Genomic DNA, 20,152 nt, shown 5'->3' with positions numbered 1-20,152 from the left:
CTTGACAGGGGGAAAACAAGAAGAGAGACGGGGTAAAGCACTGATGTAATGACATGTGTCTGAGCAAAAAGGGACAGTTAGCAACAGATCAACAAAGCAGACGGTCCGATTGACTGACAGGCGACACATAGAATCGATGATCACAGTCAGATGAACTGCAGCACTGCGAGAATCACATATTTTCAGTAAAAACAAGGGGCGGGGACAATCCAAGCACGAGCTACTCCAGGCTACATTATTTGCAGTGCAGGTCCTCATGTAACCTATTCAGCACTCTCCCAAACTGACAAAATTCACGTTGGCAGATAAGTTAAATTAGTAATGATCGTACTGCCACTGAGCATATTGACTTTCTCTCTCTTCTCCATAGAAGCCTTTCCTCATGGACTCAGGTGTTACCTCTTGGTTTGTTTTTTCCTCTGCCTGTGTGTGTGTGTGTGTGTGTGTGCGTGTGTGCGCGCGCTGCGTGTGCGTGTAAGTAATCATCCCACACTTTTTGTAAATGCATCTACTTTGCTCAGCGGTCGCTGATTTGTAATTGAGTACCAGTTTCTGACACAATATCCACTTCAGGAGAGCTTTTCAATTGACATAAACAAAATGTTGTTGATTGGGTAATTGTTTAGTTTATCTTGGAGGCGTTTGCACGTGTTGAGTGGCAGTATCAGAGCCGTCCCCAAGAAAGTTTCCAAACGTGTTAGAACCCCCCTTTTGTCCCAAAACTCCCATCCCTCCCTAATTAGGGAGAGGATATTAATCTTTATTTATATAGCTCTTTTCGGGAAAAAAAAAACTCCAAAGTACTATAAAGGGAATAATAACACGTAGGCATACAAACAACAAGTAAAACAATAAACCACAGAACACCCAGGGGGCAACGATCACTTCTAGGTGTACAAGAACATATGAGTGCAGCAGTAAGACCAGAACAAGCATTTAACTCAAGTATAAAGGCTTTTTCTTATGAGTAATGCATGAAGACGAAAAAAGGGTTAAAATAACAGGAGCCGCTTTCAGTCCTGTTGAGCCAAAGTACTTTTAAAAAAGTATTTTTTTGTATTTGTTCTGAAGTGCAATGATTGTGTCGATACTTTCCCTACGGCGTAAACTCGGTCTGTCGTGTGATTTATTAGTTTATTTAGCATTTCACTGGCACTATATGTATGTTACAGTGTGTGTATGTTACTCAACCTTACCGACGGTTTTCACGCATCAGTACAAGTGATGTGTTTTTATGCTTTTTCCGTTAATAGATTTAGATTTTCTTATTTCTGATTGTACGATGTCATTTCTCAACACTATTCACGTGAAAAGCATGCAAACTTTGATTATAGGAAAAGGTTTAATTGAAATATGATTTCTCCTGCCGTACCAGTACGGCACTATTTGTATAGTTTATAAATGCTCAATTACTTTTAAAATGACGTCTGGTTTAGTTTAGAAAATGAAATGGGCAAGATGTGTGCTTAATTTCATCTTCTATTTTCATATTTGCTCTCTCTGGTTTGGAAGGTTGCCACATCTGAATTTCAAACTCATATGCAATATTTATCATGTTTGCTTTTTGGGAGCTGCACATTCTATGACTTCTTACAGATCAAACAGATTGTTTCTCCTCTTCCATCCTGTCCCAAGAAAGACACTATGTACAGTTTGCACACAGGACTGTTTTCTCGGTCTTGGCCTGACTTTCCCCGTCTCCTCCCCTCTGTTCTGCTCTTGTGTAGATGCTTTTTGTCAGACTCTTGTCGACACCCTGGAGGGCACACCTGGTCTGCGCTACATTTGGAGCACCTTCAAGCAGTTATTGCAAGGGAAAGTCCTCTACACACCTGATACACCTGCTGTCCGCCTCATGGTGAAAGAGGTAAGAAAAATGTAACTTGTGTGCATGCACGCAAACTTTTCATGCACTTGTAAAGTAGATGAATGCGTCGCTCGCATCAGTGTGTGATACGAGCAAGTTTAATGAAAGCGAAACCATTATTTTTTTGATTTGTTTGTACAGTAATCTTCTGTCCACAGGATCAGGCCAATTTATGGTATTAGTAAAAAAAAGTGTGAAGAAGAAAGGGTGAAATTAATAACACTGGCTGTCACACAAAGTTACCACCTGGGGAAGGAAAATAAATCTAATACAATAGTGAGTCAGGAGGCCTGTTCATAGAACGTGGTGAATGTAATGCATTTCCATGACAGGATATTTCCCTAAGATATTAGCATTATTTTGATAACTGCGTGAGCAAAACAAACAACAGGCAGACTGTGAAGATTTTGCATTGAGAATACATAATGAGCACGAGCACAATTTGCCGACTTCACAGCAAGTGGTCCGGTGCTGGCACAGAGGGCCCTTTTCACACCCGACATAGTCAGATTGTTTACAAGTCAATGTTCAGGGGTAAATAACCCCATTTACATTCATCACCATGGGGGGTGACGGTGTTACAATGTGATGAGTTCCTCTAGGGATTAGCCGAAATGTGCAGATGAGGAGCGCTTTCATGTTTGGATCGGCTCGCAGCGAAAGGAAGAGGCTCAGTGGGTATGCTCTCAGTCAGAGAAAGGTGAGATCATTATTGTTGTCAAATTATCAAATATTGTTTTTGTTTTTAGGCAAATAGCACATTCAATGCCCTGGCTATGCTTAAAGAGCTCACCGATTTGTGGGATGAACTCGGGCCACGTGTCTGGGATTTTCTTCAAAACAGCCGCCAAGTCAACGCATTACGGGTAAGACTCGGCACTGAGAAGCAATACAACAAAATGACCACATTGTTTTTGTTGTTTTCTTTTGTGTGCAGAGGTTAGTTCCTACTTTCTCAACAGGTGACAAGTTTTAGATTTCAAAACGTCATTTTGGGAAATAAGCTTTGCCCTGAGTAGCATTGATACCACGATGAAGCTACAGCTAGGATAGCATTAGCTTCACACAACACATGTGAACAGGTGCAAACAGCTAGTAACCGGCCAGCATCTCTAAAGCTCACTAATTAAATGTTGCAGATTCGTCAGTGAGTTGTATTCAAAAGTGTAAAAGTAAGGGTGAGCTGCTGGACTATTTCTTAGTCGAGCACTGACCTCCTGGGGTCTCTGCTGGTTGCCTAGTCTTGCATCGCCAGATCTGCCCAACACCACACATTATTATTCGGATATACGGGAAAAATACTCTCTGGCTTGTTTTTATGTCTCTAACCGATCACAGTGGTCTGGAGCGGCGTTAAGCGACAGCAACCTTGTAAAATAGATAGCGCAGATAGTGTCACAGGCACATTGACTGCATCTTCCGAGCTGGGTTAGGTGTATAACAACCTCCTTCCCTGTGTGTTTTTGCTACAGAAAATGCACCAACCTTTAAATATGTATTTGTAGAAAATACATCAGCCTCTTTAACAAAACATTTTTAGCTAAAATATATATATGTACATATATAAATTCTGTAGGTGAGACATGTTTTGTATAGCAATTAGTTGTACCTTCTGTTAGATATGGAAACCGAAAGAGGAAAAGTAATTATGGATAAGTGCAGGATAATTTTCGTCCTGGCAGAAAGGATTATCTATAGAAGTAGAGGACACGGACTCACGGCTTCTCTCACTCCCTCACTCCCTCTCTTCGTCTCTCTCTCTCTCTTTGCCTCTCCCCGTATTTCTTTGACACTGACATTACTCCAGTGTCACTCCAAATGAGCTTATAGGCAGCTGGAGGGAAGCAGACATTGGGAGCTCCATATAGCCAGGGTATTCATTACCCTAGCCCTAACCTTTACACAAATGGGCCGGCAATCCTCCTTTGTCTTCATTTTCTCCCCTCTCTCTGTCTCTCTCTCTCTCTCTCTCTCTCTATCCACATCTTGCTTCGAAGTGGGTTGCGTCGGAGGTCTGTCATCTTCAGAGGTTCTTCAAGGTCGCAGACGTGTTTTACGTTGATGGACCAATTCCCATAACAAATACATTTGAGATAGAAGTTCCAGGGTGTAGGACATACCGTATATAGATGGCTTTCAAGTATACTTGTTTCACACAACTACATATGGCTTTGCATAGAGCTGAAATCCTTACGATGTAATTCCTGGTTGAGTTAATGTTACTATGGGAACAGCCAGAATTACATTGCAGCCAAACAGACTCACTTTGTTTTAATAAAGATGTCAATAATCTGCCTTTTTCCATCAGGCCACGAGCAACTGCAATATGATTTCATGCTGCTCTTGACGCAAGTAGTTTTCCAAACAACAGCAGGGGACAGTAATGTGGGTTTCTTTTCTGAGAAGTTTAAGAACGCAACTCTTTATCTGACAGCTCACCGTGGCTGGTCCTCCTTGTTCCACCACCCCCTGTATATATTGTATTTAGAGGTGATTGCTTTTTTGGTGATTGCAGTTGCACTGCAGTAACAAATACACCGCATTAATGCTTTTATTATGAGGCAGCAGCAGCACATTGTGTTTGCGTGAGCAGTGACTGAACACAGCTCTAAACAGTAAACAGTCAGGCTGTTATCAATAGATAGTTAGATAAAATTAAACATAAAAATGGTGTAAGATAAACTTACACGAGTCACACGCGTGTTAGTCCACAAATCTTGACATTTGCAGATATGCTAACATTTTAACAATTGCTACAAGGTTCTGACCATTTAGAAAAGCAAGCAAATACATTCCTCACTAGAAAATCACGAACATGACAAACATTTGACACACGATCAACAAGGTTAAATGGCATATTTCCAACTCATTGACCCAAATGCCACTGAAATTTCTGCCAAATGCAGTCTTAGGCGGATTTCAAATCTTAGGCGGATGAAGATTTCAAATCCTGAGCCTGTCTAACAGTCACAGTCAATTTGCCAACGGGACTCTGCTCCTGCTATTTCAGGATGACTTACAGAATACGCACATTTTTGATGGGTCGTGTCTTTAATGTAGCACCCACTAAAAATGGATGTGTTGATTTTTTTTTTAAAAGGTCACATGCAGCATAGAGATTACTTAATTTGACACTTTGTCTTAAGGTTAAGCAGAATAACATCAGGAGTGTTGACACTGAAATGCCACTGAGCACACTGGCCAGAATATATCTGAATCTCAACTCAGAAGTGTCACACTTTAGAGGCCCAATTCTCTGCTGACATCCTGCGCCCTTTTCGTTACAAGAGTCAGAGTCCACATGGGGGTGTGAACCGTACACAATTAACGGCTGGAATTTTTGGTTTTCAAGGGAGAATTGTTTCACCCATGAACTAATAAATGGTTGTGTAATTTAAGTAACATGTTATCTCAGTGGGGAGAGGTTCCTTTTCAGTGTACATGACAGGTACATTATCACTGTTATGTTTAATTTGAGTGTATGTAGTATTGTAACACTGTCATTACAGGAACAGTTTCATATAACTAATTGGGCATTATTCCCATAGCCGCCTTAAATAGAGGATAACACATTACAACAAACATGTGGGAGTAAATATATCTAATTATGTTAGAGCTATTGTTTTAAGGAGCTTAGAACCATTTACTTCTTGCAACAAAAAAGCATATACGTGTTCATGTATTTGTGTATACTGTGTGTAGTTTAGGTACAAGGTTACAGTGGCTCCCAGGTCAGGATATCACTTTTATTAATTCACTGCATGATGAGAGCAGTTACAGCTTGATCCATGACCTGAGATGACTCAGCTTCATAGATATGTTTTGTTATCATGTTACTGCGGAGGATTGTGAGGAGGGGCGCTGACCATTCACGTACATCTCTTGAATTGTCCGTTCCTATGTGTTCCTAATTTTTCACACTCTGGTCCTTAATATTCATCTGTGTGTGTGTGTGTGTGTGTGTGTGTGTGTGTGTGTGTGTGTGTGTGTGTGTGTGTGTGTGTGTGTGCTGTGCATTCATAGTGTGTGCTACTGCACAGGAGCTCTTCTTGGCCATGAGCATAGTCAATGTGCACTCCAGAGCTTGACATACAACAGGGCCATCTATCTTGATGCTCCTAATTAATGTTACAGAAGAATGAATGTCACTGCCACCAAAGCACAACTCTGATCTCCCATGCTTTCTCCTCTAAAAGAATTAGCTCGCTTGCTCCGATTCCATTGCATTCATGCCACATTCATTCTAAACCCATCACGAGTAACCAGTGTAACTAATTAAACCCATCTCCTTGCCTTTGAAATCAGGCTTTGCTGGCAAATCCAGTGTTTGCTGCTGTCCTCAACCAGAGTGTCAACAGCACGGGATGGACCGGCGAGCTGTTGGCCAACTTCCTGTACAACGGGCCTCCAGAGGATCGTCCACCCGGCATGCCGCCCTACGACTGGCGAAACGCTTACAACACCACTTCCGAAATCCTGAAGCTTCTCTCCAGCTTCCTCGGTGTATGTCATTCTTTTGTCTGTGCTTTTATGAAATGCTCGGCACCTTGCGAACCTCATGCAGTGGAGGGGAGGGTTGTGTGACCTCTTCAGTTAAGTGTGAGATTTGATTTGAAATAATATTCTGTCCTCTGACATTTAAGATTTGATAACCTATAATATTTGTCACCGGTGAGGAAATTGGAAATCTTTTTTTTTTCTTCTGCCCTCCACTGTTCGCCTCTTTTAGCCTCACCCTTTTGTGTTATTTATACAATTCAACTGATATTACATATGTGACTTCTGCAGCATCTCAAACAAAAACAGTCTTTTGGTAAAAATACGTTTTTAGATTCTAATTCATCAGTTTTCCTTTCTGGTTTGTTGGTATGCTTAAAACATGATCCAGGTGAGCAATGCCAATTTTACACATTAAATAATGATAACTTTATTTTACAGCGCCAATTGTAATTTCCCAATCGTGGCATGTGAACAATTTAACATTACGACAGATACTTTTACCTACAGACTAAGACAGTGGTTCTGTAAAAGTCCTGTATCCCTGACATAATTGCTGCTCTTTCTTTTACTCCTGTGTCGTTCACGACTGTGACACCACTCTGGCAAAACAGTGCGGTGCTGCTGAATAAGCAGGGTGCCTAACATCTAAGACACGATGCGTCCTTGTTTAGTACAATGGGTTTTGTTTCTTAGCTCTTTTGATGCAATGGCTGTGCTCTGCTGCTGTTAAAACCAAAATGAGGATTTGTGCAGATGATATGTCATCTTGCACACTATCAGTTCTTGTGTTTATTTTTCATTTTTAAAAACTAGCTAAAAAAGACTGGTCGTTTTATTCATTACATTTTAATGTCCTTAAGTTAGCGAACTGTCAAACACACAGGAAGATCTGTCACTACATTGCTTCCATGATAATCCCCAAAACTATAGTGAATCTGTATCAAACAATGTGGAGTCTCTAAGGAAGAACACACACACAGTTTGACAGTGATATATTGATCTCTGGCACAGTTTGAAGCTAAATCCTTATTTCTCGATGTGTGATTACACACACACACACACACCCAGTAACACTCACCTACACACACATTCTATCAATCTACAGGCAGGTTAGATGGCAGGTGGGGCTCTTGGGGTTAGCCATACATGGCCAATGAAATTCCAACATAATGCAATCTATTTTCTGCCCTAATGGAAATTGCACAGCTCAAAATGGATATCAGGATAGAGACAGTTATTAGACAACCTTTACTGCGGTGTCCTCTTGTCTAGGTGAATACATCTGTAGGGAAATTGAGAGCTCCTTTCAGTCTAGGGCAGAATAGTATATACTTTCAGCACTGACAATACACTGGCCAGGTACAAATCCAATAGTAATACAACTTAGGACCACCATGATACAGTATATAAACTTTAATTATGGACATTCAAATTAGGAAAATGAATTTATAAAATGAATAACTCAAGATCAATGCCCAGGAATCTGTGGTCATTTTATAATTGGCATGGCTCACCAACAGCGTAGCCACAGAAGAATCTGGCTGCATCTCTTTCGTAGCACATAGATTGCCACTGCCCTATTAATGACTGCCCCACAATGTGATAGGATTAAGATATTAATAGTGGAAATAATAATATTGGATATTAATAATTAAAAAAAGAAGAGTGGCAATAGTCGTGTAAACGGCATAACGGGTCATTATGAATGTGTTCATGGCAGCAGTAACGGTAGTAAACAGTACCGTTGAGCCATCTTCCTTATCCATTAACAGCTTCAGATGACACGGTAGCTCATTGAGAATGTTGCATTGTACTATAGTAATGTATTGCATACACATTTAGGGCACTTGAGTATTGTATATAAGGATGAATCTACTGTATGAGCTACTATAACTCATGTAGTCTCTCCAACTTGAGTAAATAAAGTAGATTTTCAATGTTTATCCTCAACAAGCATGATGCAACCACAACAACTCAACGTGTTTTCCTGGATGTTCCTCTGAATGAGGCCAAGATGGGATCGGGGAGCTATTAATGGGGTGCGTTTGTCAGTCCAGAGCCAGGTGAGATTGTTGATATCAGACAGATTAGCCTTGGCTGCTGGTGGTCCTTCTGTGGTCAAAGACCATAGAAAACCCAAAATGCACAGACAATCTTGCTCTTTTAGAAACATCATGGTTGGTGCAGCTTTTCCTCACAGTGAATAGTGCTGTTATTTAAAGATTAAATAGAGACAAGAAAGTCTCAGAATGCTGCAGTAGACTGAGATATGTATTACTTAATACTCAAATAGACTTGTAAGGACGATTGTTCTGATCTATTATGATTTACAGTAGTTATCAGACGTGTAGCTCCTATCACCTGGTTTATGTGTAGAGCATTTTATTCCATATATTTCACTTTGGTTCGAACTTTGGGCTCACGTCGCCATTCCACAGCTGTGATATCCTCAATAGCATGTACTGAGCAAATGCTGTAATATTTTGTTTACCACCAGAGCTTGATATAGAATACAGACTAGAGAATCCTGAGGGAGAAATGATACAACTACTGCAGCACCGGGATGTGTGGACAGCTGTCAGGTGTGACTGCCTCCCAGGATGGCTAGCTCATTATCGTTTCATGAAACAGGGGGACAAGGCTACAGAACTGGGAGTGCTAGCGAGGCGGTATCTCATTTGCTTCTCTCTGCTGAAGCCCAAAACATTTCCCACCCCCTGGCAGCTCCAGATAATTTGGAACTGCACTCAGCGCGATTTCGTCAATAGCTGAGTGATACTTTGCAAAAAATATACATCTGCCATTTTGTCAGTGAGTTCATGCCTGCCTCGGTTTTTGTGGCTACTAAAGATGTATATACAACAGGAATGGTTTACTATAAGGAATATTATATTAAAGAAGCCATCCTTTGTGATACCTCTGTATTTGTTGTGTTTTCAGTGTTTAAACCTGAATAAGTTTGAGGCAGTGCCCACCGAAAGCCATCTGGTGAGCAGAGCACAGGAGCTTCTGAAGAACGATACGTTCTGGGCTGCCGTTGTCTTTGAAAACCTACAGCCCAACTCCAGCCACCCCTCTCCGTACGTCAAATACAAAATCCGCATGGACATTGAAGATGCAGAGCGTACCAACAAAGTGAAAGACAGGTATGTGACACAGCTCAGGCTCTCTGTTTAACACAAATAAGCAATCGCTATCATACCTCCTACAATAGTACATTTACTTACTAAGAAACTGTCACTGTCTTTGTTTCTTGCTGACACTCTTACGTATCACATTACATAGCCTTTGTTAAAGGAATCATTTGACATTTAGGGAATTGTGCTTACCTGCTTTGGCTGTGCGTTAAATTTATACAATGTTCATATTGTTACGCTAAATATGAGCCTAGAGCCATCCTGGTTAACTGAGGTTAGCATAAAGACTGAAAAGAGGGAGAAATAGCAAGCAAGTATTCCTTTAAGCATAGAGATGAAGAACGTGATTTTACTGTCTTTTCTGCTCACCAAAAGATCTGATATTTTCTCTGTCTTTCAAAGTTTACTGTCTAAAAATACGACCTCTATAAACAGTCATGAAACCTTGACAGTATTTCTGACCATTCTGGTTGTAGTTCACTTGCCCTTTGCTAAGACAGATCATGGTGTGTCTGCTTTTAATAAGGTTATGGTCTCCCGGGGCTCGAGACAATGCCTTTAACGACATGCGCTATATATGGGGAGGCTTCGCCTACCTGCAGGACATGATGGACCACGGTATTATAAGAGTACAAACGTCAAAGACTCAACCACTTGGCGTTTTTGCACAGCAAATGCCATACCCCTGCTTCGTGGATGACCCGTGAGTACAAACGTTTTTTTTTAAATCTTTCAGCCTTTTGATTACTTGAAGAGGAAGGTGGTAACACAGCAATACCATTCTGATCACTCTGGGGAGTTGCCACTCACTGCCAACACTTAGTTGAGTTATGGTTGTACCAGTCACTCAGGCCTTCCAGATTTCCCTGTGGAAACTTCCAGATGCTCCCTCTTATTATTTGTCTAACTTAACGTTTCTTTTTGATCTGTGTTGCTCGTCTGTAAGTGTCTTATGCTATTGCTGATTACCTATGAAGGGACAAAGGTAAGCAACTCCTCTCATGATATCACAGGGAACAGTCTGTGATAAAAATGTAACATCCTTGAGGATCAATCATGAATTAATAATAAATTCCCAGCAAGGGAAAATAAATAAATTAAGCCAGCAAGAAGGGAATCAGTGGGCCAAAATTATTGATTTGAGGAAAACCACAGGAAATTCGTGAATAGTTGATGGATGCTAAATTATTTAACCAACCACCATGACTCGCTTCCTTTCTTGTATTTCCGAGGCAATTCTTTCTCAACAAAGACTCATAGCTCCATCATGTGCATACATTGAGAGCAGGACTCCAGCTGTGTTGTGATGTATCCATCAATAGCACTGGCTACCAACATGTTAGATTATTCACCTAAGGACCGAAATGATGTCTCTTAATCTTTCAAAGCAAAGATTTCCTCAGAGTCTGGAAAATTACTCCCATCCACAAAACATTATGAGCTCTAATAATAATGGAAAAGCCCAATGATGCCATCACGAGCGAAGATAATTACCAAGGAGATTTAAACCCAACAACACAATTCAATTTCAGTAGACACAGCAAATGTTCATAGGAAAATGTAGTTCCATAGATTAGGGATCTCATTTTAAAATAGTATATCATTTAGACATAGCATTTATTATAAAGCTACTGAGAGAGTGCTTTTGAATCAACATATTCAAAGAAATCTAAGCAAGAAGAAGCATACAAATTCTAACTTCAAATTGAAGATACATAATGCCCTATTTTATACCACGTCTTGGAGACAAGAAGAAATCCCTGCTATGAAAACCAAAATATATGTAATGGCTTTATTGATATGTCTTTTATTATCTGGGTTTTCTATGTTTTCCTTCTGATGTATATGTACATTGTTTGTATGCTGTAGTAAACTTAATTTAAGACACATATTTCATATTTGTTTTAACTGCCTAACTGGGTTTGCTTGGTTCGGCATAGGAAAGTTCCAGAAGAAACTAATTGGTGGAATGTTGAACTAAATATTGTGCCCAGTGGAAAGTTACATTTTAGCATTTTGAATTAACTACAGTGCAAAATCACCCCCTCTATACATTAAAGAATAGACACACTGCAGTTAGAACAATACCTTTTATTACTGTACCTGTTCATTCCAGTACAAAAACAACCAAAACACCATATTTGTTAATATTCTAGTAACGCGCAGCACTTTCAGAGGTGGCATGCTGAATATAGAGCATTGCTGATCGTCGTCATTTGCAGCTTACTGTTGTGATAATGATCTGAAATCTGACTTGATACAGCCTATTTGCTAATGCTGGTCCCATAGCCTCAGATCCATCTTCCTAACACAAAGGATTAATAATTACATAAGAGAAATTGGAGCCATAAAGCCCTGCAATATCCCAAATCCCCCCACCATTTACTCTTTCGCCTGCCTAGCCATTTGGGCATTTCTATAAATTATTAACACTTGAAAACTGCTATTTCATTTATAAATAATTAAAAGTGAAATCACACAAAGGAAGGATGTGCTACAACACAGAGAGGCATGAAAGGGAAGAACCTTGGTGGTAATTATTTTCATCTCAAATTGGGTAGTGTCGTAAGCCAGGAGGAAGGAAAGAACATTGTGCCTGCCGTCTGCTGGAACTGTTTTTCTGTTTCAGCATTTAGTTACTTTCACATGTGACACACGGAATAAAAAAATGTTCTCCAGTTGGGAAATATGAGATAAATAATATACAGGTATATACAATCAAAGATATACATACCCTTCTGGGCTAATACGTATGTTACAGTAGCAATGTTAAATGCAAAGTATGAGTTTTAACAAGTTTAGAAATTTGGGAAATTGAACGTTACTTTGTAACATATTTATACAATAAGCTGTTGCTAATTAGTTTCTGTAAGAAGCCTTCATTATCACAAAAAAATGACATGTAATCACTGTCCTTTTTGAAAGATCTTTGCCTGGTTCCTTTCAGTCTCACGAAAACAATATTTCTACTTCACTGATACTGACTTTCAACTAGCAAAGCAGTATTTTCTGCACTGACCTCAACGCTGAACTACTATTATTAGACCTGACTGTTTTTTGCGTTCGTCATTTTTTCCTCGCTGCCTGTAATACACCTGATGGACTACGAGCAATCTGGGCCACTTCAACCACAGCCGACCCCGTTGGCATTTGCAACGTGAGATAACCAACCTGTATTAGCTCCCACTGTCTTCATAGTCACATTGGCCTGAGATGACGGGTGGGATAAAGATTGACCCTTGCAGGGTCTGATCGCGCGTAAATTGTCACTTTATCAGCGGCATGTGCGCCAATGCACGCTGCTGAATTGGACACTTCTATTGTTTGGATACTGAGGCTATGCTCCAGCTTGATGTGAGATCTAAGACTGCTTTCATACATGACATAGGGCCACAGTGGGCGTGAAGACAGACAAAGATAGTTAAGCATATTTGGGACATCTGAAGCTCCTAAACAGCTAGTGATGTGTTGCTAGTGCCTGTGCTCGCTGACATGCTGTGGTGAAAATATTCCCTGTGTGTCTCCCCACCTGTTGAGAGACCCCTTCTTAGCCACGGCCCGAAAAAAAGGGCTTAACATGTGCTGTTATTAAAGCTTTCCAATTATTGTTTATTCTTGCATATATAATAATATCCTGTATTTTGGTTAATTTTAACAATCTAGATACCAAGATGCCCACATACTGTATTTTAAGCATGCTAAATGGATGCTAAATGGTCACTATGCAAAGTCTAAATGTGTAGCCAATGACATTTTTTATGTTGCAGAATTCATATCACAAAAGCACATGAAGCACAAAGTTCTTGTACATTTGATCACGTATCAAATTTCACAATATAATATGTTTTTATCTATCTGCTTGCAGATTGGCAATTAAGAATAGTTTGGATGAAGATATATAAAAAACATTCATAGCTATTGTGTGTTATAAAGTTAAAACTTCAATATTATAAAACGTTTTGTACCCGCTAAAGGTATTAAGTGAAACATAATACAAAACTTCTTCCACTTTGAAATAACTTTGTGTGAACATGCAGTGTATCACTATCAATGGCGAACAGTTTTATTGATTTTTCCCGTAGATGTATAGCTGAGATATGAATTTTAAAACTATAAAATAATCTTTAAACTCTCATTGTTCCTCAAAGTGTTGCTTCACTGTTGGCTCATAGAACTTTTGTTCGTTTTTATAGATTTTTCTGTTACGAAACCCCCCGAAAAACACGACATATAGGTCCCTAAGTGCTCTTTATGCCATAACTGCATGCACAGTTTTTCTTAAGCAATCATTTGTAGGCCTACCAGCGAAGAGATAATCCACATTGAATAATAAAGTCGGTTCCTTTCAATGAATTGCTCATTTCCAGCCAGCCAAGGAACTCAACAGTATATTTGTTCATAATGAGACAAGTGGAAGCTTCTTTTTTTGTTTTTTTTGCATAGAACACCAACCTCTGGGGAGATTGTGCTCTACTATCTCTCGATTTACTGAGGAATCAGTCTTCTAGCTTGCCTAAATTTAGGTCAGGCTGCCAATGTAACGGGAGCCCCGTAACACAGACCTGCCCGGAGTTCTATTACTTAAGCACCCTTGATCGATCAGCGAATGTATAATTCAAGAGCATCTGGTGGCAAGGTTGTACGTGTCAGACACGGTGTGCATGACTGATCTCTCCCCCTTCAGCACTACAAGTCACAGAAGGAGTTAACTCACACAAGCTGTCAGCTGTTACAGAGATGTTGGGGTGGAATCGGAAGCAGATAATACCAGAATTAGTATTCAACTGGATGCCTTTGCAACTTGAGACTGCTTACCTCCCTAGAAAAGATGTTAATGTGTGCGAGTTAGCTTTATTTGTTGAAGTATATAGATGTCAAGCTCTCGAAGTTTGTAATTCCAGGCGCAAAGAGGCAATTTTATTCATGTAATATTGTAACGGATTTTTGTTTTGCTTTGGGTCTGAACTTTATGAAACTTTACTTTATGATCCCTTCTTACTGCTTATCAAGGCCTTGTTTGAAAGGGATCAATCTCACATGCAGGGAAAGTGTCCTAGAAAATGAGTCTGTCTCTCTCTCTTATTCAAGTGCTTATAACAAAACTTTCCGTGCAAAACAATATTTTGCTTGACTGAAACTTAAAATGAATGTATGAACAAATGTTGCATCCCCATTGACTTAAATAGCTTGAAAGAGGAGCAATATTCTAAAAATGACTGTGTATTCACTTTGTGCTTTGTCCATGCTGAACAAGGCGTTGCTTACATTATATCGTTATTATTCATGGAATGTATGCACAAGTTATATGTGAAATCTATACTTTGTCAAAATCTATTTGATATTTCACCTTCTGTGTCTAATAAAGCAAAATAAGCACTTTGTTATATTGGCAGCGGAAATGATATTGACATGGCATTTTGGTGGCATTATGAAGCCAGTTTAATATTGCCTTATTGTATTTTAACAGCATCATCATATCTGGCATGAGATGGAGCACTAAATGGCTTGTTTGAGCTGATGCACCAGGTTTATGAAGGTTAGCTCACTGTGAAAATAAAAAGGACTCGTGGCATCGAGTCCACGAATACAACTCAGATTGTTGATTGTCCCTCTCATAAACATTTAGTTTACATAACCGGGGCAAGTACCGGTTAAGATTGCAAAAGGCAACCTTTTAGTATGCATGTCAAAAGCTGACTCTTTCTTCGATATCCTTAAGGCCATTATCTTTATCAACAATTCATATTTTTTCTCAAATTTTTTCTATCAAATGTTCTTAATTAGTCAAAAATGCACGTCGCACTCCACTGAAGCCAAAGATGATGTCAGTTATTGAAAATATATTCATCAGAAAAAGAAAATGAACTAATCTGCATGTGGTTTGAAAAAGGACTTTAATAACCAGTTGGATGCAGTTCAATTTTTTGTTGATGGACAAATTAATTAATACAGCTCCTTATATCACCAACCGTCAGTGTAGTAATCCATGTGTTTGTGTACAATAATTTAAAAAAGAGAACTGCACTCCTCAACATATTTTGACCAAAATAAAAAATCCTGGCAAAAGAAATCTTCATGACGTATATCTCATTTCTCATTTCATTCTACAAAAAATGCCTGAAAAATATCAATAATTATATAGTACTTTTTCACTGAGCTGCAAACATCTACGTTATATATAAACTATCAGGAGTGGTATGCAGCATATTAAAAGCATACTGACACTCATCTGGCAGTGCTAACCCCCTATTATAGACAACCTTGTACACTCCACATGCTCCTTTCTTCAATGTGCAGCCCTGACCTTTTTGATTGCTTTCTTTTACAACCAGCTTCATCCATAGTATTGGAGGCATCCTCCCCATGTTCCTGGTGCTGGCCTTCATGTACACTGTGTGCATGACCATCAAAGACCTTGTGCTGGAGAAGGAACTCCGGCTCAAGGAAGTGCTGCGTGTTGTCGGCGTTCAGAACGGTCCCCTGTGGTCTGCGAGGTTCACAGAGAACATTGTTCTGCTCACGGTTCCCTGTGCGCTCATGAGTGTCTTGGTTAAGGTCAGTAGAAAGTGACTTACTCCGTGGATCAAAGTATCAAAACACAAATCATACAATGTTAATAATATAATGCATGCGTCTAATGCATGCGATTTTGTCCCCAAATCAGAAGATTCATCAAAAAGTAAAGCCGCCTATTTCTCTGACAAAGTTGTGTTCAAAAAAATGTGCTACTGTGTGTCGTGAGAATCGCGGCGTCCTCAATGTAGCTACGTGTTTCTGCATACTTTGCATGAAAAGGGAATTTGTCATGCTTTGTGTTTTGGTAGTTTTGCTGTTATTAATCATAACCAATTAATGAGCACACAATCAAATCAGTATCCATGATTCTTCAAATCAGCTTCCTTGTTCTAAATTAATTGAGCAAGCCAAACTGGAATTTAGTCAAATAACAACCACGGCAGCAGTATTGACCCTTCAGTTCCTGTAATTGCATCACTTCTTCCTCTGTGCCTCATACATAGGCAAGGCCGTTATATGATTTAATTAGTGAATGATTGTCACAATATATTTCCATGATTGCAATGGTAATGTTTAATCTTTGGCCACCATATGTTACATCATGTCAAATAAAATGTGCGGGGTAATTACCCTAAGTGGGAGGAATAGTGGTGCACCAAAGACCTCAAGTTAAGAAAGGGGCTCAATTGTGTGTACACAAATACCTTTGGCAGCCCTGGAGTTTTGATTTTGTAATACACAAGACTCTGCTATGTATCAAAAGAGAAAGATAATTAAACTGTAATGTGAGAAAAATATGGCCAAACACGATTAATATTGTGCTTTTTCCTGTGCTGACTAAAACAAAAGTTAACACCTCAGAAGTAATTTGAAGTCCAGACTACTCGTCAAAGCACCGTGTTTAGATTTATTGTACCGGGATTATCATTATACTGTACACAAGTTGGAACGATATGAAAGAACAATACGCGGCCTATCTCAGCATTATGTATAATACAATGTAAGTAGAGTCATCACTTATGGGTCTAACGTCATCAATCGCAGGAAACATTTTGCAAAAGAAAATGGCTGTTGGTGTTAATCCCAGAAAAGAGGCAAGAAACAATGTGGCCAACATTAGTTATGTGCAGTACGCATGTCTACCTACTGGAAGTATGTGTTTTTAGTTGTTTATTTACTGATCGCTCTGTTGAATCAATGATTCTGTGCGATATAATGGACTTGCTTATCTGTTGGAAAGATCCTGCTTAAGGATCGATGAGAGAAGATGCACAAGGCATCACAAAAGGGAACCCCTTTGGGCCGTGTGTGATTTACCATGCAGCAGCCTTATTATTGCTCTCCTTTAGACGGAGCCCATCTTCCAACGACTTTTGTAGTCGTCGTTCGTGAAATTAAAAAGAATTGTTATTTTAGGTCGACCTAATCAATTTATGCAGTTTAAGTGGGAGATGCGGCTGGTAAATAAAAACTGAAATTTGAACAGCTGGTTGAAATGTAATTTCCTAACAGCCTAATGTGTTTGCAAGCTATCAACAATTTGTAAACATTAATAACAATAAATTGAGTTAGTCGAGTGCCTTCAAGGAGCAACCGCAAACATGATGTTTATTCAGATCACAGGCCCATTCTAAATGATAATTTCACAGCCATTTCCACCACATTAATAATAATAGCAAATCAAATGGTAATTATCGTAAGGCTATATCTGGATACGGGTTGACAACAACCGGTTTTGTCTGCTGCACCTGAGTCCTCTGTCATTTTACACTTGTTTTCTCTTCCATTACAGAGGAGGTAATGCATTTATTATTTGGCATCCAGCTGATGTATTTCCACGTTTGGCTGCCGTCTCAAACCAGCTGAATTAAGGTGTTGTTTTCATGAAAGCTAACACTGATCAGTGATCAATACACGTTTCCTTCGCCCGAACCGTATGTCCTCGTGTTAACAACGTGAGACCACCTTTTAAATGCTCAGTCATGTTTGCACTCATCATTAAAATGTAATTAATTTATTGTGCACAACAACAGCGACAGTGAGAAAAGAATGCAAATGACAGGGTTAGAGACCACCTTCACAGTTGGAATCACTTTTGCAGACAAGACTGAATTTAATTGATAAAATTAGACATTGATACAGAACGGAATCGTAGCTGAGCATTACATTTACAATAGTTATATAGTTTAAAGCATAATGCTACTTTACATTCAGTTCAACACTTATTTGACAGCTTCAGTGGTTTAAAATATGATACGTCGTTATAAAATAAACTACCTTTTGTAATTAAAACCACCTTCAACAGCTCCAACATTAAAATGCTACTTACAGATACATATTAAGTGGGCCATTTTGCCGGCATAATGAATACTTTTACTTTTAATACCCCGAGAACATTTTGCTGATAATGCTTACATACTTTCATTGCAGTAACAAGTTTAAAGCTGGACATCTACTTGTAAATTGACATTGTAAAATACATACTTTTACTGTCTTTCTCTGAGTTCTGCTTACACCACTGACTACGGGTCACACCTGTATTAAACTTCCACAGTGAGAATGTTCAACAGTACTGTCACGTGCAAGTGCTTTTTTCAATCATCACTATAATGATGACGCCAGGTACTAACAAGAAATCTATATCTGAGTATTTCATCTGGAAAGGAAAAAAAAACACCATAGGTGTTCAAGGTGTACATGCATGCAGAGCACATTGCAATCAGAGTGCTTATGGATTGCAGTGTGATAAGATCTCAGCCAGGTGCAAATGCAGTCTGCACAGTTTGGCCACATTCTTAAAGCATTTGTAATCAATAATTCTATATATCAGCATTGGATCAAATGGCTCTGTGCATGTGAAAGCCGATGCTTATAGTGAGGAACCGGCAAATAATGGTCTCCCTGCCCTCAGCTCTACTAAGCCTTTGAGCATCTTTAAGCTCTTTTTGGGTTTAAATGAGTATACATGTTAAGTTCTGCTATTAGATGTCCATTATCCACATAAAGTGTTCAAATACAGATTACATGTGAATACGAGATGTAAATGGAGTCATTGTCTTGTCTGGTCTTGGCTCCTCCACCCTTCAGGTTCCTCCGGTTTCTGGCAAGCTCGCTCCCCTTATACATGACTTTAGCCTGGATATACTCAGTGGCCATGATCATTAAGGGCATCGTCGCAGAGAAAGAGGCGAGGCTGAAGGAGACCGTGAGGATCATGGGCCTCAGAGGTTCCATCTATTGGCTGAGCTGGGCAGTGTCCAGTCTGCTGCCGCTGGCCTTCAGTGCTATCCTCCTTTGCCTTATACTGAAGGTGATTTCAAAATGATTTAACAATGATTCAAGGAGGACCCAACCCTTCTTTTGGAGAGTTATGCCTATCAAGTCTAATGCAGTGATGAGACTTTTGTTTACAAACACAGAAGATGTTAAACCGAGGAGAAACCTAATCACTACAATTATATAATTGTACTTGAAGCTAGCACAGTTGTACTTGAAAGTTGATTGATATAATGAACATTCATACAGCTCCATGTAACAGTGTCTTCTGTAAGGATTGTAATCATAAATGCATCCGTTACAATAGCACCATTAGCCCAACAGTTCAAGAGCCTTTTGGAATTAGGCTTGGAGAAGACATCAGCATTAGGGTGTAATGTGGGAGAATGGATCGAGTAGCTCACTAAAAGCAGAGACGGGTCCTCCTTCAACACTGGCAGAGTAAAAAGAGTGAGAGGTTTATTAGATTATGTAAAATAATATCAGTCAACTGTAAACATGTTCAGTTGTCTCAGAAATATTGATACACCAGATATGTGATACATTCTATATACTGGATTCAAAGCAACACGATAGCATCACACAACAATTTGCAATGTAAAGATATAGCAGAATAATGACTACCCGAACATAGACTGAACATCAGCTGCTACCCGCTTGAGAGCCGTGTGGAGGCCCTAGATATGCTGCAGTCTGAATTCTATATTGAGCACCCCTTTCAAAACCCTCTTTTACTCTGCCCACTGTTGTGTAACAATTTACTTTAATAATCACATTTCCTGAATCTCTTTGTTTCCTTGACAAGTTATCTGCCAAGACAACCTCCTCGACCACGGCTCAAACTTTTAAGGGTTCT

General features: G+C 39.5%; 1 protein-coding gene across 1 annotated transcript in view; it reads left to right on the top strand.

Moving 5' to 3' along the window:
• The window catches only part of LOC117747635 (phospholipid-transporting ATPase ABCA1-like), a 122,399-nt gene that overhangs the window by 16,570 nt on the left and 85,677 nt on the right, over nucleotides 1-20,152 (top strand). The window contains exons 9-14 of the mRNA XM_034557023.1: nucleotides 1,728-1,867; nucleotides 2,617-2,733; nucleotides 6,173-6,370; nucleotides 9,308-9,513; nucleotides 10,031-10,207; nucleotides 19,108-19,330. Coding sequence (XP_034412914.1) covers nucleotides 1,728-1,867; nucleotides 2,617-2,733; nucleotides 6,173-6,370; nucleotides 9,308-9,513; nucleotides 10,031-10,207; nucleotides 19,108-19,330 — 1,061 coding nt within the window. The remainder of the gene's footprint in view (nucleotides 1-1,727; nucleotides 1,868-2,616; nucleotides 2,734-6,172; nucleotides 6,371-9,307; nucleotides 9,514-10,030; nucleotides 10,208-19,107; nucleotides 19,331-20,152) is intronic.

This window comes from Cyclopterus lumpus, chromosome 18 (genome assembly GCF_009769545.1).
Source record: "Cyclopterus lumpus isolate fCycLum1 chromosome 18, fCycLum1.pri, whole genome shotgun sequence".
NCBI classification, from domain to species: Eukaryota; Metazoa; Chordata; class Actinopteri; order Perciformes; family Cyclopteridae; genus Cyclopterus; species Cyclopterus lumpus.
This window is presented reverse-complemented; position numbering and strand designations above follow the sequence as displayed.